The sequence below is a fragment of the Alosa sapidissima genome, chromosome 17, assembly GCF_018492685.1.
Source record: "Alosa sapidissima isolate fAloSap1 chromosome 17, fAloSap1.pri, whole genome shotgun sequence".
Classification (NCBI taxonomy): domain Eukaryota; kingdom Metazoa; phylum Chordata; class Actinopteri; order Clupeiformes; family Clupeidae; genus Alosa; species Alosa sapidissima.
The window spans coordinates 34,480,286-34,502,515 of NC_055973.1; the positions used below are offsets into that span (position 1 = coordinate 34,480,286).

Consider the following 22,230-nt stretch of genomic DNA (forward strand, 5'->3'; position numbering starts at 1 on the left):
TTTATGTTAAATTCAGCATCTCTCATAATGTGATTGGATATGTTGCTGTCAATTCCCTACTTCATATACTAACCACCAATGAGAGCGTCTCTCGTATGAAAATTCCTGACACTTCCCACCTGAAGAATTAACGCAAGGCTTTGTCGGGTCTTCAGCCCCAAATGTTTAAAATGTATATAGCCCTGAATATCATTTTAAAAGTAGTCTGACAAAGCTTATTGTTTTGTGACACAGCTAAACACTGGTACCTCATAGAACGTCTATAACATAGCCTAGGTGGTCGCAACTCACAAAAGTAAGCAGATAGAAAGAACTCACGCAAATCTAGCCTACAACACGCAGACAGCTTTATGCGCAGGGGAGAGCTTTATGTGCTTTGTGATTGTTGCCTTCTGATGGTATCTTGCTAATTCACTGAACTGCATCAGGTGACACAAATGGTATTGCCTTTATCTTATAACTCCTTGTCTGAGCGACTACCAGGCCTATGGTCTTTAAAAGTCAGATGTTCCCTGACAAAGACATTCAAAAATTAAGAATGTTTATTGACTTGAAAAATACACTAATTTTTGCAAACTCCCTTCATTCAACCCTTGAAGACATCGCGGTCTGGTGCGCTATGTAGATCGTTTCTCGTACCATTTAATTTCTCAGAATTTAGGTCTACTAGGCCTACAATAACGTCATCATCAAATACATCTTTTATTTTTAGTTGATCAACCACAAAGAGTAGCATAGCATAGGCCTACTGTGCACAGTGCACTGACGACTGTAGCAGCCCAACGTAACCAGTTGTTGTAGATGAGAGGCAACCCCTTGTTTCAGATAGCCTGGACAACATGTTACCTGGGTGTTGCCTACATTATTAATTAATGGTAGCCTACAATAGTTAATTGATTCGCGTAACGTATTAGTTGGCTCAAAGAGTAGGGAATCAGGATGGAGAGAGTCACGCGTGTGTTGCTTTTGCGGGATCGAATCCAGTTTAATGCCAGTTTTCATAACATATATTTTTTACATGTCTTTTGTCCGAGTGGCTGTAATGTAGCCGAGCGCTCATGGCGTATGAAAAGCGACTTCAAACCGCCTAAAACAACTTGTTTGTGAATGTCTGACAACTGCTGCAGCGCATGCACGCGCAAGGAAACCAGTAGGTGGAGAAACCAGAAGGCACACAACACCGGAACGATTTTAAGGCTATTTCGCATAGGCTACTCAATGGTGCTATTTCACACGCATTATAGCGACCCCCACTCACCGGGCTTAGTGGAAGGTGTTAATAGACGATTGGCGTAGCGCACAGTGGTACGTTCGAATATCCCCTCTAAAATAAACACATGTATTCGAATATATTGGAATATCTAGGCTATATTATTTGCGCATTATGTCAGTGATACGCATCATGTCATCTGTTTTTAACTTTTTGTATGGTTATTGCTTGACAGGGGGGATCCCAAGCAGCTTTCAGCCATAAGGCATTTCCTAATTCACCTGACACTGATATTCAAAATGTTGAAACTATTTCGGCATAGCCTATAAGCAGTTTAATTAAATGTAATGTTAGTTGTAAACAAACGGGCTGAGGCTTGGCCTCACAGATGCGCTCGTGCCTTAAATGGCAATACAAATCTTCACGATAGGCCTATTAACTGACCGCCCGATTCACGTTGGCTGGGGGGCAGGGGGGGCCATCAGACATTTGTTCCCAAGGGTCTTTGAATTGTTAACCCGGCCCTGCCCCCAACGAACGCAACTTTCCACCTCTGAGATAGCTGAAAACAAGTCTAGAGGACTCCTAACTCACTAGACCTACTTACTGTAGGCTGCGCAAACCACAAGCCTGCATTCGAGGCAGGCCTTTTATATAAATTTTATATAAATTTTATATAAATCCTGCGCTAACAGTAATCCTCCTACCCCCGCTACCACAGCTGTGGATAGTGTGGCATGCTCACGCTTTATGTCTCCTTCTTGCAAACTAGGCCTATAGCCCAACCATTTACGTCTTCAAAAAATAACAACTTGCCAGATATGCCTTCATAAATTTGGGCTTCATTCAGCATTTTGTTCATCCACTGGAAATGACTCTTCTACATTTGCTGCCTGCTGCATCCTTTCTGTTTGTATTGTTTAAAAAATGTTTGACGTCTTGAGTTAATGCATTAAACATTGTTTGCTGGTAACCAGCCACAAATAGCCTACAGATTCTTGCGTGCGTTCTCTCCAAAATGTGCCCGTTCTATAGGCTATCCAAGTGCATAATTCTGCGGCATAAAGCAGATGTATTTGTGTATTGTACAGAAAAATAAAAATAACCTGTCAAGCAGTCTAATTGACTACATTGCAGTCAATAAGTAGTGCAAATTATGAAACCAAAACGTGGGTCATAGTTGTCTAAGCCTCTGCTTTGAGGCCAAACCCATGAACAAAGACGCATTGATATCTGCAATAGTATTTTTTTTTTTTTGGCGAAACAAGCTCACAGCCGAACAAGTCATACTGAAGGGAGAGGCAACTGGCATGTGATCTCCCCACGGGCCAATGGATGTACAAGTTTTCTCCTGTGCCTACGATATTTAATCCAGTGTTTTGTCAAGTTGCAAAATGCTATTCGTTTTAACAAATTTTTATGATAGTATGAAGTACTTTTTGTATAGGGTACTATCTTAATTGCTTTATACTCAATACTTGACCAATGGCTATTGCATCTGTCTATTGAAAGTGAGAATGTGGCATGTGATATAGGCTACTGTGTAGGCTTCATAAAATAAAATAAACAGATTGCTAATGGCCTACAAGCTGATCTGGGGGGCGTTTCCCGTACAACTACGGAGGTTAGCTTTTTACTAACAGGATGCATCGTTCAACTAACCAACATGTAAGTTACGACTGTTTCCCAAAACTGTCGTACTTACATAGTACTGTAAGTTTGGACCATGATAGTTTCCAAACTTCAGTAGTCTGGACTAAGGTGGTTAATGACATTTAGTAGCTCGTGAACGGGCACCTGCACATACTTCTGTGGCGCATTGCGTTAAGGCCGGCAGATGACAGCCGCCGTTGCACAGCAGTTACCAGTCCCCTGTCCAAGAGCTCGAATCTGGGTTAAGACGTTGACACAAATATCGACATCGTTGTTTACCTAAGTTTATCTTTTGTGTATCATATTATCAAAATCAGAATCAGCCTTCTTGGCTTGGTTTGCGTAAACTAACAAGGATCCCCCCCCCCTCCATGAAAATCAAAGGCTACATATTCTCTACATAGGCTACATATTCTCGTCAAAAAGTGCGCACCACCTTATTATTATCTGCAAGTGTGTGACTTTTACTTACGTGTACTGGCTGCAAATTGACTTTTAATTTATGTATTTTCTGCCTTGGGCATTTTAAAATATGGATGCATGGTGGTTAGAAGTGTAAATATCAATTAGAAACCTAAATATATTCATAATTATTAATTTGCAAACAAATAACTGGCGTCATTGACGTCTTTGACATGAATATCCCTGGAACTATGCTTCTAGCATTCTACCACAGGTCGAGAGGTGTAGTTGTAACTACACAACTTTACGATAGTGGTTGCGAACGTTCGTTACTACTATGGTTTTGGGAAACACTAACGTAGTGGAACGATGCATTGGACTATGTAAGTTCCAAATATGAATGTAATTCTGCGGCATAAAGCAGATGTATTTGTTTATTGTACAGAAAAATAAAAATGACATGTCAAGCAGTCAATTGACTACATTGCAGTCAAGAAGTAGGCCAAATTAATTTACGAAACCAAAACGTGGGTCATAGTTGTCTAAGCCTCTATTGCGTAGCCTGTTAAAAACGTCGCCAGATAGTATTAAATCGGCAACAACATTGTTTTCTGCAGAAGCCTACCCAAGGCTACAGATTCATTCTGAACAGTTATTTCTCTAGTGGCTCAATTATCACACCACTGTTTTGATTTGCGTAGTTGCGTTAACCCCAACACTGACAATAATGTAGACAGCAAATTTCGATTTTGATTTTCGTTACCACCGTGTAGTCAAGCCTTAAGCCATACCCAAGTAGCCTAAATCGAGGTAATGTTTAATTATGCATGATTTATTTTGTTATTGAATTCTTAGGCTGGGATTACTCTCGGCAACAATTATGTTTAATCCTGCTTTTTCAGAAGGGACCTCAGGCAGAGCGATGTACAGTGGTAGAGCGACGCACAGTGGCTGAAAGTGGTACTAAAGCTTCACGCAGCTTCACGCCGCGCAAAGCGCGAATGAAGTGGTCATTTGAAAGCGATGTCCACTGTAGGTGCATTGCTAGCTAGGTCGCCATTAAAGCTAACATATTATTGAATAGGCTACTTAGCTCCAATCATTGGAAGACAAGGAGAACGTTAGGTTGAAGAGGGAGACGAAACTTTATGGCATGTGAATGCAAAAACCGCACCAGTCATGTCTATGGCCGTATCTACCATAGAGGTCACCTTTCTTTCTTCAAATTTCGTTTTATTCATTAACTAAAAATAGCCTACAAGACAATTATCCTTGCATCAACGCAGCGTCACGCAACACGTAGTTGTAGATATACCTCTGACATGTCAAAACGAAAGTAGAGTTGACTGCTATGTCCTAACTAACGACGCAACACAGTGTCTCACGCAGCTCAAATAAACTTCAATACCCACAAATCCATTGTCCAAAATAAATAATCGTCAGACCTGAACAAAGGCTGACTTCAAGGCCTACTCAAAATGTTATGCTGAAATTCAGTGGAGTTGCAGCTAGCTAACCTGCACTGATAGTAGATAATAGTAGATATTTATATGGATATTATCTAAGCATGATATTGATTATCGGTCAGTTATTTACACAGGAGACGGGAGAAGGGAAATCAGGCAGAAAGGTGGAAATGAGGAGAAAGAGTTAGGAGAAGGGAAATCAGGCAGAAAGGTGGAAATGAGGAGAAGTTAGGAGAAGGGAAATCAGGCAGAAAGGTGGAAATGAGGAGAAAGAGTTAGGAGAAGGGAAATCAGGCAGAAAGGTGGAAATGAGGAGAACGAGTTAGGAGAAGAGAGGGAAATAATAGGCAAAGGGCCCTCACAAGTGAGTGAGAGTCAAGATGTGACACTCACTGTGTCAGAAGGTACAAGCTCCGCAGCCTATGACCCTGCAATTTATAAATGCAACATTCACTACTCTGATGAGGAGAAGCAGAGCATTCTTAATTAAAGATGGAGCAGAGATCAGTATAAATATCCTCAAAACCAATTGGAGAAAATGCTCTTGAAATATACAGGTGCATCTAAAAAAGTAGAATATTGTGGAAAAGTGTGTTGGTTTAAGTTATAAACAAAACATGTTATAAACTGAACAAATGTTTCTACGTCATACGGCAAAATGATCATGATAGCCTTTACATTACAGCCCTCTATGGTTAAGTCTTTCATAGGCATATATAGGCTACTTTGCTCTTTTATAAATGTACCATATGCCTAATAGGCTGTATTTCTAAGTGTGATTTATGCTATAATGTATAAATTATATTTATGTAAATGTATCTATTAGTTTCCGCAAAATTCACCATAAGTCATCATATAAGGGGTTATTTTTTTAAAATGTTCTTCCTTGGGGGCATGCCCCCGGACCCCCATAGTATTTCGCGGGGGGCAACATTTCTATCAACACCCTTGACCTCGGTATTTGAATCCTGGCTTGGTCATGTCAAACTTCAGCTCAGTTTTGTGGTTTAATGCTTATAGGCCCTACAAGTGGAAAGGACATTAAAACACCATGCATATGTGCATATCGTGCCGTTTGGCAAGAAGTTAAATTTATCCAATTATATGACAACTCAGTTATCTTCACGTCACCCAACGTCACATCTCCGCATCACTAGCCTACTGGTTGGTAGCTCATGATAACAAATGTAGGCCTGTCTGCATGCCGTCGTAGGCAAGAAAGAGACATAATCAGTCTTGACTGTCATGAAAGAGCAGCCTTAACATTAGTTTGAGTTCACATATTCAGCAAAGAATAGTTATTTTTTGAGTGATTCTTTTCTTTTCTTATTTTATTTATTTTTTTAATGTTTTTTTTTTTTGGTATATTGACTCAGCCAGTTAGATAGCAAGCAAAGTCTACTTCCAGACAGGTGACACATTTTTAAGTTTTCCTTTAATTTCCTTTAATAACTTTTCCTGTTTTAATTTCTTTTCCTATTAAGAAACACAATTTTGTCTGTTAAAACCATCTTTAAATGATAAAAAAGTGAAAAGTTTGAACTGTTTGAGTTACTATATTCGTATCATGTCATTTGCCACCGCTGTAAAGTGCTGGAAAAGCTTGAAAATTGACCTTGAAAGTGCTTGAAAAGTGCTTGAATTGATCTTGGAATAGGTGTACGAACCCTGAATACTGCATTTCAGTTACGGGAATGTTTTAGCTTTCATGTGTTCAAATAACATTTCCTACAGGTATGAAGTATAGTATATGATAAGAGAATTCATCAAAAATGTTTTTATTTTTTTTTATTTTTTTAAAAACATTGTTTACAGGAGACTAGAATGTGAGTCAGTGCAGGTGCAGAGTGGAGAGCATCACAGTAAGGTAGATTTTACTGTATGTTGTAGCTATAGGCAGTTGAGTGGCCATGGCCAGAACACAGTTCAAGTTCCAGTGACTCAGAAAAAAAGAGTGGGATTGATGATTTTAGGAATTGACCGATATGGATTTTTTAGTGCCGATACCGTTACCGATTTTTTTCCATCAGCCTTAGCCGATGACCGATACAGGCTGCCGATTTTCTTGAGCCGATATTTGGAGCCGATACTGCTTTTATTTTGCTCCCTCAATTTACATCATACAAATGACACATAATTACACAAATATGATAACAAATGTTATAAGTCTCAAAAAGGAACATTTATTGAACTTATGGATGGGTGCACTGGATATGGTTAACTGTGCAAAATGCTTTCATCAACATCTTACAACACAGCCTTGATGATGCATTGCTTGCTGACATATTATAAGACATAATTCAAGTCATAACAAAATGTCCTTTGTCAACACATTTAAATAATTTAAGAAAACAATAAGCCTGAAAAGTAGCTATTGAAATAAAGTGCTTGATTTGTCATTTTTGACTGCATGGTTTCAATTTTTCTATGTCTATATTTTTTCTAAAAAAAAGCTGCCAGATTTGTCAACCACAGAACATAAATCAGCAGAGGAAAATAACGTGGTGTCAGATGTTTCTGTTCTAAACGGCATCAACGTCAAAAGGTATAAAAACGTATCTCTCAAAGTTTTAAAATGCGTGTGTCCCACTGAGTGAGACAGACCAGACGCACACACAAACTTCTGATTGGTAGCTGACGAACCACCATTGAACTGGATTGATAATGATAACGTTAGCAAACGGCTCTAAACAAGTAAGGCATACACGGTATGTCTGGTACATGATAAACGTTAACACGAATTAATATTCAACTACACGTCTCTCATTATTAAAGCTCTGATATCACTGCGATGGCAACTCCGCCCCGCTCGAAGGGAGAGGGGGAGGGAGGGAGACGCACACACCACACGCGTCCAAAACTCAGCCAGGTGGTCGCTGAAGAAAACTCCCACAAATATCTCGGAACAACGTCGGCATTACTTAATCATATGATTGACCAGTGTTCGTAACAGCTACCACTAACGCATGCATACGGGTAGCCTACAACTTAGCTATTTGCAGCTCCCTAAATACAATGGCAAGCATGTTTTATAGAACAGACATTCAGGGAGGGAGACACACACACCACATGCGTCCAACACTCAGCCAGGTGGTCGCTGAATAAAACTCCCACAAATACCACGGAACAACGTTGGCATTAGGCTACTTAATCATATGACCAGTGTTTGTAACAGCTACCGCATGAATATGGATAGCCTACAACTATAGCTATTTGCGGCTCCCTAAATACAATGGCAAGCAGTTTTATAAACGATCATTAAGCATTAAAAAAAGTAGCCTACCTATCTATCATTCGTGTTTTCCATTTGGACCCACAAACTTGCTTCCACCTTCAATGTGTATGGCAATATTTCAGCTCAAGTCAAACAGTTAAAAGATGCTTTGAAAGTTTATTCTTGTCTTGAAGAGCAGGCTTTCAGCACTCTGCTCGTGGGGGAGGGGCAGTCTGCACGTGAATTGCAGCGTCTCCAGCAACACAGAGCTGCCTGTGGACACCTGTATATAAATAATGCGGGGGGAAAACTATTGGCGAATGCAGCGGCTTATCGGCCGATGCCGATACACGTAAAAAAAACGCAAATATCGGCCTGATATATTGGCCGGCCGATATATCAGTCGATCCCTAGTCTGTAGAGCCACATGAACGTCAGCAAATAAATAAAAATTTGTTGCCTAATTGCGTATTATTTTGTCCAGCCTATTTTTTTAAGAATTCAGTTCATGAAACACAGGCATTGAAACGCACACTGCAATGGGCAGGAGAAGTTTATAACGTGTCCATATTTTACACAAAATTTGCGCACAGGGAGAGTCAAAACTCTCAGTCTTATAGGCTATTAACGTTAATGTTGCTGACATGTAAACATGGGTTTGATGTTTTTTTTATACTTTATTTCCTAATTCACAACTTGGGTGTTTCTCATGTGGCGCAACAGGTTAATGCCTATACATTGCTTTTTCACGCAGTCGACATGGGTTCAATCCTCCCCATCACACTTTTTTTTTATTATTATTATTTATTTATTTTTAGACCAGCAACGCTTCCTCAATTTAGGCTACAGATACTAGGTGGCCACAGAGAGCCTGACCAGCAGGTGAAATGTTTGAAAACTTAACCATGCTACTTTGAAGACCTACTGGCTTGGGCAACTGCTGTAGCAAGACAACACCATCAGCCGTGTTAACTTGCTACAATCATCAGCTGACTTCTTCTAATTGTATAGATAGAGTAAGTCAAGTAAATTTCACTATGACTTATGAATTTCACTATGACAGCTGGTTCATGGCGCAAGAGTTTAATGGTGAGAACAGCTGGTCTGTAAGACGCGTTTAATGGTGAGAACAGCCATGAGAACAGCGTGTCTGTAAGATGCATTTAGATAGATAGATAGATAGATAGATACTTTATTGATCCCCAGGGGAAATTCAAGGTCACAGTAGCATACAGACAACACACACACACACATTCACTAACAGCAGAAAGTAATTAAAAGTATATAATATAAAAAACACAACTAAGCAATAAGGATAGTAGAAGATAAATATATACTAAATACTAAATATAGAAATTATACTAAATAACACAATTCTAACAGTATCCACATAGTGGGTGATTAATCAAATAAGATGCGCTTGCAATGACTGAGGCAGGGACCTGGCCCTTTGATTCTCTGTGCATAAGGTAAGGTAAGGTGCTCTGTGTGAATGAGTGTCATGGTGATGGTGCAAATGAGTAAGTCAAACAGTGCAACAGTGCAAGAATAAAGTCTATATATCTATATATATATATAACTATATTAAGGAAGGTATAAGTGTGGCCACAGTTTGGCTGTGGCATGGAGGGAGGGGTTGTGCATATGTGCTAATATAGCACGCAAACAGTGAGGCAGAAGACAGTGGTAAAAAGTGGCTAGTGGACAGACAGTTCAATAATTAAAATGTAGGGTCTGGGCACTCACCGTTTGCAGTGCTCAGTCCGAGGGGCGGGATAATCAGTTGTCTTTCAAATTCCCTCTGCACGCAATAGGACAGCGGCAGTGCTATGAGTCCCATGCGTTTTCCCACCAGCGGAACTAGTTGGCTAGTTCAAACGTTTGCCAACTTAATAAAAGCTTAACTCGTGTCACACTGTTCGCCAGCAGCAACATCCATCTTATTTGTTTTCAAGTAGCAGGGAATTCAAGCCAAACCGTTGCAACTCTGCCATCAATCATTATGTTATGCCCACCTAACGACTCTATACACGATTTTATTGGCCTGATTAAATTTCGATTTCTGGAGCTCACAAGCCAACGGAGAGTTGCTAGACTAGCCGCTAGGGGCGCTTCTAGATTTCTAGGCTAACAGTTCAAGACATGGAGGTGGTGAAGAGGCAGACAGACTATGCAGAGAAGTCTATTTCTCCTCTTCCCTTAAGTGAAGCATTGAACAGTTCCCTGGGGACGAATGACTTCCTCAGTCTGTCTGTTGTATGGTGAGAACAGCCTGTAAGACATGTTTAATGGTGAGAACAGCCTGTAAGACATGTTTAATGGTGAGAACAGCCTGTCTGTAAGACACGTTTAATGGTGAGAACAGCCTGTCTGTAAGACATGTTTAATGGTGAGAACAGCCTGTAAGACATGTTTAATGGTGAGAACAGCCTGTAAGACACGTTTAATGGTGAGAACAGCCTGTCTGTAAGACATGTTTAATGGTGAGAACAGCCTGTAAGACATGTTTAATGGTGAGAACAGCCTGTCTGTAAGACACGTTTAATGGTGAGAACAGCCTGTAAGACATGTTTAATGGTGAGAACAGCCTGTCTGTAAGACATGTTTAATGGTGAGAACAGCCTGTCTGTAAGACACGTTTAATGGTGAGAACAGCCTGTAAGACATGTTTAATGGTGAGAACAGCCTGTCTGTAAGACACGTTTAATGGTGAGAACAGCCTGTCTGTAAGACATGTTTAATGGTGAGAACAGCCTGTAAGACATGTTTAATGGTGAGAACAGCCTGTAAGACACGTTTAATGGTGAGAACAGCCTGTCTGTAAGACACGTTTAATGGTGAGAACAGCCTGTAAGACATGTTTAATGGTGAGAACAGCCTGTCTGTAAGACATGTTTAATGGTGAGAACAGCCTGTCTGTAAGACATGTTTAATGGTGAGAACAGCCTGTAAGACATGTTTAATGGTGAGAACAGCCTGTCTGTAAGACATGTTTAATGGTGAGAACAGCCTGTAAGACATGTTTAATGGTGAGAACAGCCTGTCTGTAAGACATGTTTAATGGTGAGAACAGCCTGTAAGACACGTTTAATGGTGAGAACAGCCTGTCTGTAAGACACGTTTAATGGTGAGAACAGCCTGTCTGTAAGACATGTTTAATGGTGAGAACAGCCTGTAAGACACGTTTAATGGTGAGAACAGCCTGTAAGACATGTTTAATGGTGAGAACAGCCTGTCTGTAAGACATGTTTAATGGTGAGAACAGCCTGTAAGACATGTTTAATGGTGAGAACAGCCTGTCTGTAAGACATGTTTAATGGTGAGAACAGCCTGTAAGACACGTTTAATGGTGAGAACAGTCTGTAAGACACGTTTAATGGTGAGAACAGCCTGTAAGACACGTTTAATGGTGAGAACAGCCTGTCTGTAAGACACGTTTAATGGTGAGAACAGCCTGTCTGTAAGACATGTTTAATGGTGAGAACAGCCTGTAAGACACGTTTAATGGTGAGAACAGCCTGTAAGACATGTTTAATGGTGAGAACAGCCTGTCTGTAAGACATGTTTAATGGTGAGAACAGCCTGTAAGACATGTTTAATGGTGAGAACAGCCTGTCTGTAAGACATGTTTAATGGTGAGAACAGCCTGTAAGACACGTTTAATGGTGAGAACAGCCTGTCTGTAAGACATGTTTAATGGTGAGAACAGCCTGTAAGACACGTTTAATGGTGAGAACAGCCTGTAAGACATGTTTAATGGTGAGAACAGCCTGTCTGTAAGACATGTTTAATGGTGAGAACAGCCTGTAAGACACGTTTAATGGTGAGAACAGCCTGTAAGACACGTTTAATGGTGAGAACAGCCTGTCTGTAAGACACGTTTAATGGTGAGAACAGCCTGTAAGACACGTTTAATGGTGAGAACAGCCTGTCTGTAAGACACTTTTAATGGTGAGAACAGCCTGTCTGTAAGACATGTTTAATGGTGAGAACCACTGGTGCCTTAATGCAGGGGCTTTCCTGGGCTTAACTTGAAAAGAACTGGTGCCTTGTTTTGAAAAATCAAATTAAATTTAGCAAAGCACTGTGTAACATTGTGGAGAAAACTAGTGTAAAGTTTCATACTGGGGTCTGTCAACCTCCTCTGAATGTCACAGGACTTGTGATTCTCACTATGTGATTCAAAATAAGAACTAAAGGCTGGCCACTGGTTGAGCAGATGGTCCAAACCTTTCCCCGAAGAAAGCCAACGTGTTGGACAGTGCTTTTGTACTCTCTGCTGGGCTACATCGCAAAAGTCCTGAAACTGCTCAAGGTCTTCTCTTCTTTTTGAACTTTTCTCAAAAGTAGTAGATGTCAATTAGCAATTCCTCAGGCGACATTGAGAGCTCTTTTGGCACATGTTAACCAAGTGACTCGGACAGCCAACACTGTATATATATGGTGCATGTGCTTTTACTCTTGATAAGACAGAGTTGTTTTTACCAATCATGACATTGCAGTTGTCACTACTGGATCCTACGCAATTAGACCATTCAAGGCCTTTGTCATGCATGGATTTTTTTTTTAATATACTTTTTTGATCCCGTGAGGGAAATTTGGTCTCTGCATTTAACCCAATCTGTGAATTAGTGAAACACAGTGAACACACAGTGAGGTGAAGCACACACTAATCCCGGCGCAGTGAGCTGCCTGCAACCACAGCGGCACTCGGGGAGCAGTGAGGGGTTAAGTGCCTTGCTCAAGGGCACTTCAGCCGTGCCCACTGGTCGGGGTTCGAACCGGCAACCCTCCGGTTACAAGTCCAGAGTGCTAACCAGTGGGCCACGGCTGCCCCTGGATGCCGGCTGGATGATGCAATGCAGTTGAATATGTTGCCAGCTTTGGCATCATTGCACACTGGCATGTCTACAAATTCAACTGTCACCTTATCCTGTGTTTCACAGTAGTACCTGACTAAAATGGCACACTCCTTCTCACACATGATGTCATTGCTTTCATCAACCATAATACTGTATGGCCTTTTTTCTGTCTGAATTAACTTGTATAAATCCTCTGAACATTCAGGTTCCAGTGCCAGGTTCATCATAGCTGCTGTCTTAGTGGAAGAGCAGGCGTAATGTTTTGCAATCTCAGAGTCTGGAAACATTTTCCTAAATAACTTGCCTGTGTGCCTACACACATGAAATGGCAGGTTATGTTCCACAATAAAAGATGTGAAATACACCTCAGCTGTAGTCACCTTCTCAGTGAGACTTTGCCTATCTGAATGGAAGAACTGATATATTGGAGCAGCCTTCCCTGCGCTTAGCCTCCCTAACATGTTGGGGTCCCTAAAAGCATAATATAATTTCAATAGGCTTAGCCCTATATGCAATTCTTTGTTAATTTTGTTAAAATATGTAGATTACTTTTACTATTTATAGCTTTTATTTATATTCCATTGCAATTTTGAACAGGTCTAAGGAGTTTGTTGCATATGAAATTAATCTTGAAAGTTGAACTCACCTCAACATGTCTTAGTCATTTAACCCGCCATGGGTAATGCTGAAGTCACTGTTACAAACTGTACAGCGTGCAAGACTGTCATTATGTTTAACTTGTATAAGACAGGGGTAAACTTTTGTGTAGTCTGGTGTAAAATGTGTCTTATACTTTCGTTTTTTGGGGCACTCTCCCTCTGCCATGGCACTCCTGTTCCTGATACACTGACTGAACGGATTAATTAATTCGGTTCGGGAGAAGAGATAAAAGCCCGCCCACACTGACAATTGATTGGTTGACTTACCAAAACAGGCCAATCAGGATGCTTCATGAGGCACACACGCACACTACCACACGCTCTCTCTCCATCTCCCTCTCTGTCTCGCGCGCGCTACAGATGCACGCGTGATTTGAGCACAGCCTGTCTCTTGTGCACGCTCTTGCTCGCTCGCTCTAGATTCTGGGAGATTTTAAGTAATTTGCGGGCATCAGGGAGCTGCTATCAATATGCGGGAGACTCCCGGAACTTCCGGGAGACTTGGGATGTCTGACAGTGTGTCTGTGAGATGTGTTTGAGATGTCTGTGAGCTCCACACACTTCACCTCCAGTATCACTGCACACTTCATCTCTCTGGATGTGTTGCTCAGTTCTGGAAGCAGATTGGATGACCCTGCAGTTCTGGAAGCGGATTGGATGACCCTGCTTCTCAACATCTTGAACCTACGCTGTATTTTTAATCCATCTCTGATTGATGACCCTCTGCAGAAAGAGTTGGAGTGTTTGGGTTTGTGTTCACAGGCTATGATCAGTGTGTCCAGGCAACACACATACATGCACAAACTGACACACACACATACATGCACAAACTGACACACACACGTGTCTTCTTGTGTCTTCACATTTTTATTCCCATCGTTCGACTTCCTGTTTCTCTCAGCTCCGCCTCCATTCTGCTCAGCGGTACACAAAACTTGCAATGACCTCACAGTAGCACCGTAAAGAGGGAACACACACACACACACACTCACACACATACACACACACAATCACACACATACACACACACACACACACACACACACTCTCACACACACACACACACACACACTCACTCATTCTCTCAAGATACACACATTCATGTTACACTGACAAATAAATAGTGGACGGAGAGAGGCAGACAACTGGGAGTGCTGTGGGTCAGAGGTCGGGGGTCACAGAGAGCCCTTGACCAATCCCAGCCCTGATCTGCCTGACTGCAGCCACTCCCCCGCGCCTCAGCCAATAAATAAAAACGTTTGACAGTGGAGATGTAAACATGGAGCCCGTTGTTGAACACAACACAACCCTCTCACATCACACCCAAGCACATCTGTTCACATCACCTCACGCGTGTGTGTGTGTGTGTGTGTGGCAAAGCACAGACAGGTTTCTAATGTGTATTCGCCTTATTCACCCGGCGGTCAGAACGAGGCTACACCTCAGCCTCAGATTATACCTCAGGTAATGCACTCCGTTTGCAAACTGCCAAGAAAAAAGCTCACCAAAAAAGAAGGGTTCACTGGCCTGTTCTTCTTCTTCAGTGAGTTCTTTTGGCAGTTTGCAAACGGAGTGCATTACCTCCACCATCTGCTGGACTGAGGTGTAATAGCACCATCTGCTGGACTGAGGTGTAATAGCACCATCTGCTGGACTGAGGTGTAATAGCACCATTTGCTGGACTGAGGTGTAATAGCACCATCTGCTGGACTGAGGCGTAGTGGCAAGTGTACCCTGTAGCCTCGTTCTAGCCGCCGGGTGAATAAGGCGAATTCCACGACAGCCAGCACACACTTCCCTTATATGCTCCGTCACACACGCACGCACACACACACACACACACACCACACACACGGCTGGGGACCAGTAGCCATCTGCTTCATCTGGGCAGGACCTTTACAGACGTCGGACGCCTGCTGCCTCATCTGGGCCACGCCTGGGAGTGTGTTAAGGAAGCGCTCAGGTCTACTGCACGGACAGACTGCTGCTGGTCAGATGAGTGAGTGCCCGCTGCTGCCGGTCGATGGCTGGTTGAGCTCCTGTTGCATTCTGGGAGCCACATCGTCCAGCTCTGGGCCTCCTCCAGGCTCCGCCCCCTCTCTAACAGCTCACTCAATCAGAAGGCCATGACTGGAGGAGGGGTGTAATTGAGGCGGATCCTGATTGGGTAGAAGGGGTGTCAGTTTGTTTGTGACTGGAGGAGTTGTGAGGAGATGGAGCGTGGTTGGGGTTGGGTTTGCTTGGTTTGGGGTGGTTGGGTTGTGGAGGTTGGGTTGTGGTCTGTTTGGTTTGGGTGGAGTGTGGTTGGGTTGTGGTCTGTTTGGTTTGGGTTGGGGTGGTTGGGTTGTGCTCTTGTGGGTTGTTGGGTGAAGCGTGGTTGGGTTGTGGAGGTTGTGGGGCGTCTAGTCGTCCTTCTCCACGATCACCTCTCCATGAAGAACTCGTCTCCTCTGGCGCAGCATGTGGAGGAACAGCTGTGGAAACACTAGAGCCAGCAGAGCAGAGGTCAGCAGAGCACAGGACAGCAGAGCACAGGACAGGACAGCAGAGCACAGGACAGCAGAGCAGAGGTCAGCAGAGCAGAGCACAGGAGAGCAGAGCAGAGGTCAGAAGAGCACAGGACAGGACAGCAGAGCACAGGACAGTAGAGGACAGGACAGCAGAGCACAGGACAGCAGAGCAGAGGACAGGACAGCAGAGGTCAGCAGAGTACAGGACAGCAGAGCACAGGACAGGACAGCAGAGCAGAGGTCAGCAGAGCAGAGGACAGGACAGGTCAGCAGAGCATTTTGTAATAAGTATAAGTATATTTATTCTATTGCTTGATTCAGTTTCCCATTGTGAAGGTTCTTTAGAACGTGCATTTAAAAAAATCGGTTATTTGCACGGCTATGAAGTAGTTCCATTTTTTGACTTTCTTAGGCCTACATATTTTGTATCAATTCGCCCGAGTTCTTTAGAACGTTCAGTGAAAATTACCGTTAATTTGAAACATTGTATCAAGGAAAAACAGCAAAGAAACACCACTGCGCTGATTATGTCTGATTACGGCCTACCAGAAATTACTTTCAATGAACGCCTGCTGCCGCGCATCAGAACAGCGAGAGCCAACCTGTCCCGTGGCATCAAGGAAGCAAAAAAGGAATACACTCACAAGATAACCACCCACAAGACTGCAGGAACACACAAAGCCTATGGCAGGGCATTCAGGCCCTCACGGACTACAAGCCCGCGCCACAGAGCTGTGAGAGCAACATCCCTCTGCTCAACAACCTGAACCGCTTCTTTGCTCGCTTTGAAGCACAAAACAGCACCTGCCCACAGAAGACCCCTCCCCCTCCACACGAGCAGCCTCTCTGCCGACAGCGTGAAGAGGACACTTGCTGCTATCAACACCCGTAAGGCAACAGGTCCAGACAACATCCCAGGTCGTGCGCTGAAGGACTGCGCTGAGGAGCTTAAGGATGTCTTCACAGACATCTTTAACATTTCCCTGAAGCAAGCCATCGTCCCATCATGTTTCAAAGCTGCCACCATCATACCTGTGCCGAAGAAAACTGCTCCATCCTGCTTCAATGACTACCGCCCTGTGGCACTGACACCCATCATCATGAAGTGCTTTGAGCGGCTTGTCATGTCACACATCAAATCCATTCTCCCCCCCACCCTGGAACCCTTCCAGTTTGCATACCGAGCCAAACGGTCCACAGAGGATGCAATCTGCTCTGCCCTCCACCCAGCCCTCACCCTCCTGGAAAAGAGACTCATATGTGAGATTGCTGTTTATAGACTTCAGTTCTGCATTTAACACCATAATACCACAACAACTCATCTGCAAACTTGACAAACTGGGACTCAGTACCTACCTCTGCAACTGGCTACTGGACTTCCTCTGTCAGAGGCCTCAAGTAGTACGTGTTGGCAACAATATCTCAAGCAGCATCACACTGAGCACGGGGGTCCCCCAAGGCTGCGTGCTCAGTCCGCTGCTCTTCACCCTGCTGACGCATGACTGCACTGCAACCTACAGCAACAACCACATAGTGAAATTTGCTGACGACACAACTATGGTGGGTCTCATCACCAAGGTCGACGAGACTCAATACAGGTTGGAGGTCGACCTTCTGACCACGTGGTGCAGGGACAACAACATCCTGCTGAACGTCAGCAAGACCAAGGAGATTGTTGTTGACTTCCGGAGAGGTCACACCCAACACCTGCCACTGACCATCGACGGTGCTGTGGTGGAGAGAGTGAGCAGCACCAAATTCCTGGGGGTGCACATCAGTGAAGACCTCTCCTGGACCACCAACACCGCATCACTGGCGAAGAGAGCTCAGCGCCGCCTGTACTTCCTGCGGAAACTCAGGCGAGCAAGTGCTCCACCAGCCATCATGACCACATTCTACCGAGGCACCATTGAGAGCATCCTCTCCAGCTGTATCGCTGTGTGGGGCGGAAGCTGCACTGAATACAACAGGAAAGCTCTGCAGCGCATAGTGAATTATGGAAGGATTATTGGTGCTTCACTCCCCTCTCTGAAGGACATTTACACCTCCCACCTCACCCGCAAGGCGACCACAATTGTGAGTGATGCAAGTCACCCCGCTCACTTTCAATTTGTTTGATCTACTGCCCTCTGGGAAGAGGTACAGAAGCCTGCGCTCCCGCACCACCAGACTCACCAACAGCTTCATACACCAGGCTGTTAGGATGCTGAACTCTCTCCCCCTCTCCCCCCTCCACCCTCAGCTACATAACATCCTGGACTTTGGACCCACAATGGCTGCCTTGCACTACTCCACTTGCACTACTCCACTTGTACACATGCACACTTTGCAACTTGTTGTCCTGTTGTCCTGAAAACACTTCTGAACACACGTCTGCTGCTCTTACATAACTTGCACCACTATGCCACTTGCATACTTAGGTCAAACAGAACTACCTCAGCCATCTATTGGCCTGACTTTTGCACTATTATACTGACTGTCTACTGTATGCACAATTGCACAATTTCAACCCAAATTTTGCTGCTCTTATTTCTTCATTGTATGTGCCCTCTTATTTACTTTTTATATTGTTTACTTGAATGTTATGTTTGTCTGTGGACCTAATTGGTAAAATATGTCTTGTCTCCACCGTGGGATAGTGGGAAACGTAATTTCAATCTCTTTGTATTTCTTGACATGTGAAGAAATTGACAATAAAGCTGACTTTGACTTTGACTTTGGACTTGAGAAGCGCTTCACCAACCACTCTTTGCGCGCTACTGCCGTTCAGCTGCTGTCCGAGGCTGGACTGGAGAGCCGGCAGATCAAACTTCATCAATGGGAACGCGCAGTTCAATTTACAAAAATACTTATTTAACAGCTTTAACTATCCAAATGAGATAACAAAAAAATTTAAAATGAACTTGGCAGGATTTCCCCCTCTGCTGGACAAATTTTGCATTATGCTATTTCAAACTGTGGAAAAAGGTAATGATAAAGCACATGTATTTGTTTACAAGCTAGCAAAACGGTTAGCATAAGTTCGGCAGACAATGTGGATGTTACAAGGTAAGAAACACGATTTAAAACGAGTTTCTTGTTTCTCACTTCCCTTTCCAGGACGGTAGTCTCAATGTTGCAAGGTTGGTTTTCCGCCTGGAGACGCTAGGGGCAGCGGGAAAAGTCACCATTTTCACCGGAACAGGTCATTTAACCATCCAAATGCTTTCTAAACGGGTTTATTACGTTGAAATAGTTGCCAAGTTCCCCTTTAATCTTTAACATGTTAACAGTAGAATAAGCGGGATAATGGACTTCACTCCATTAGATTATCCGAAAAATAAACGCACTGCGAGGTTAAACGGCCACTCCGCTGCGCATCTTGGCCACATTACAACCTCGAATGTGCGTTTATTTTCGGATAATCTAATGGAGTGAAGTCCATTATTCCGCTTATTCTACTGCTTGATTCAGTTTCCCATTGTGAAGGTTCTTTACAGCTTCTGTAGCGTGCGTGCGCATTCTCTCCCATCGAGATCTGTAACACCGTAGCGTGCGTGCGCATTCCCTCTCCTGCTGAATCCTATTGAGATCCGTAACACCGTAGGCCTACAGGCGCCGCCTGATCTTATCAACGAATCATTAGGCCTTTTGAAGCCAACATTATGAGTCTGTTAAATGTGTTTAACATTTAAATGTGTTGATAGAGAAAAGTGATTTCGCTTGTTATTGTCGATTCAGATTTTAGATTATTGGAGGTGATCCACAAAAGCCATATGGTCGGAACAATGGGATGTCGGAGCAGAGGGTTTATTTTTTCGAAACAAAGGGGCGTTGAACTACTGGGCTGTCGGACCTAAGGGAATTTTTCAGGTTAATGAGAGGTCGGAACAATGGAGCGTCAGAGAAATGACACGGCACCGGTGCCCTGACGTGTGGCCTTTGCCACCCGCCAAATATGCCTAACTGAAGACCAAGTGGCCTTGCCCATAAAAATTCCAGGCTTGGTCCACACTGACCAGCGATAAGTATTTCTTTGTGTTGATGAATGTGATGACTAAAATTTGATGGATTCTGATTGGCTGTTAGCTTTTTATCGTTCTCAAAATCACTCTGAAAGTGAGCCTCAACAATATCGTTCTTCATGTCCTTATAGTTATAGTTGATGTGTGGACATTGTCATTCATATTAGCCGTTATCATTCTAGTTTAGCCTGACGAGCCAGACCCACATTAAAATGTAGGGTCTGGGCACTCACCGTTCGCAGTGCTCAGTCCGAGGGGCAGGATAATCAGTCGTCTTTCAAATTCCCTCTGCACGCAATAGGACAGTGGCAGCGCTATGAGTCCCATGCGTTTTCCAACCAGCGGAGCTAGTTGGCTAGTTCAAACGTTGTAGCGAACTGCTCTGCAGAACGCTAATTTTGAGGCCCAATTTCATGAATGAACCGTGACGTCACCTTAATTGGGGGCGTATCTGTAGTATTTAGCAGCCGTAGTCGGAAGTGTCAATGGAGAGTGGGAATGGCGAGACCTGAACAGAGTTGTGGAATGTACGCGAGCCTGGAGAAATAAGTAGCCTATTGTGCTTAACGTAAATAAGCGGTTTCAAGTCGAGTTAGTATTTACTTGTCCTTAGAATCCGTGAATCGTCTGCCTCGTCTTCATTCGTGGATTCGTGGGATTATGTTTGTTTTGGATACCTGCATCATCTAAACGACCCCCGGATCAAAGTTAGCCTAATTCCATCACGGGAGAAATCGAAAAGGAACCTATCGTCTCGGGCATATTACATATCCCTGTGGACCTGGACAGGATCACCTTTTCTAACGCAGCGCAATTGCATACATCAACGAGGAAACGCACAATCAAACCAACTCGCTCGCCAGGTACTTTCTCTCACTTTCTTACCCTCTTGCTCGACCAACGCACGTCAATCTCCAATCGCCAACTACGCATTCAACAAACACATACACTCATACACGGACATATTTTGTTTGTTTGTTTTGTCTGATTTGTATATGTTCATGGTATGTAGATTACGGTTACGCTGAGTTCCAAATAGGGTTATCATGTGACAGATGTGTAAACTATTTAAAAGGGGCTGTAGCCGCTGACATGTCTTGTGCATATTGTTTTGATGGACATTTTTGTGTTGAAAACTTCTAAAAACAAAGACCGTGGGAAAGCGAACTGTACTCGTGACTCTGAATCTTTATTTTTATGATTTATTGCTGGCGGTGTTGACCCCAGTTAAGTGGCAGGATTTTAGGCCTGTCTGGCGCCTGAATTGCAGTACCTGGGGCTCGCCACTGTTACAACGTTTGCCAACTTAATAAAAGCTTAACTCGTGTCACACTGTTCGCCAGCAGCAACATCCATCTTATTTGTTTTCAAGTAGCAGGGAATTCAAGCCAAACCGTTGCAACTCTGCCATCAATCATTATGTTAAGCCCACCTAACGACTCTATACACGATTTCATTGGCCTGATTAAGTTTCGATTTCTGGAGTTCAGAAGCCAACGGAGAGTTGCTAGACTAGCCCTGGCAGCAAATGTCTAGCCCTGGCGCTGCACGTCTAGATTTCTAGGCTAATTCTAGTTATCGTTCTTGGTGTAAATGGCCCTTATAACCCAGCAGAGCAGAGGTCAGGCAGAGCTAAACACTTAGAACAACCATCTTCAACTCCACACACACCTACAGACACACACACACATACATACACATATACAGTATATACACAGATGCACACACACACAAACACCATCTACAATCCCACACACTAAACACAACCATCTACAACTCCGCACACACACACACACACACCATCTACAACTCCACGCACTAAACCCACTTACATTTTATTCCATTTTGCACAAACTTTTATTCAAAGTGACAAGCACTTGTGTGTAACGCGTTACAATAACGTAACATTTTTCGGGTAAAAAGTAGTGTAACACGCTACTACTGAAAATTTGGTAACGTAACGTAGTTCCTTTTTCATATCGGCACAATGTTACTTTTCCCAGGAACAGATCTGACAGCGACGCTGCTTTCTCAGCTGTGCGCTTGCGCAATAGGCACAAGCTCCACATGGCAGCCTACGTGACAGAGGCTGGTAGCATGAAGAGCAATCATAGCAAGCGAGACGCAGCCAACGCTAACTTCTGAGGGATGGAGGTATCCACATTACTTCAAACTTGTTGAAACTAAGGGGAGGAATGTGAGTTAAGTTGTAGCCTACACTGTGCCCTGGTGAGAAACTTTTGTCCACTG

The 22,230-nt window shown here is 43.4% G+C and overlaps 1 protein-coding gene across 1 annotated transcript in view; it reads right to left on the bottom strand.

The window, feature by feature from the left end:
• Nucleotides 1-15,113: 15,113 nt before the first annotated feature.
• Nucleotides 15,114-22,230, bottom strand: part of hacd1 (3-hydroxyacyl-CoA dehydratase 1) — a 33,272-nt gene continuing 26,155 nt past the window's right edge. Inside the window, exon 7 of the mRNA XM_042068165.1 lies at nt 15,114-15,951. Coding sequence (XP_041924099.1) covers nt 15,869-15,951 — 83 coding nt within the window. The 3' untranslated portion in view covers nt 15,114-15,868. The remainder of the gene's footprint in view (nt 15,952-22,230) is intronic.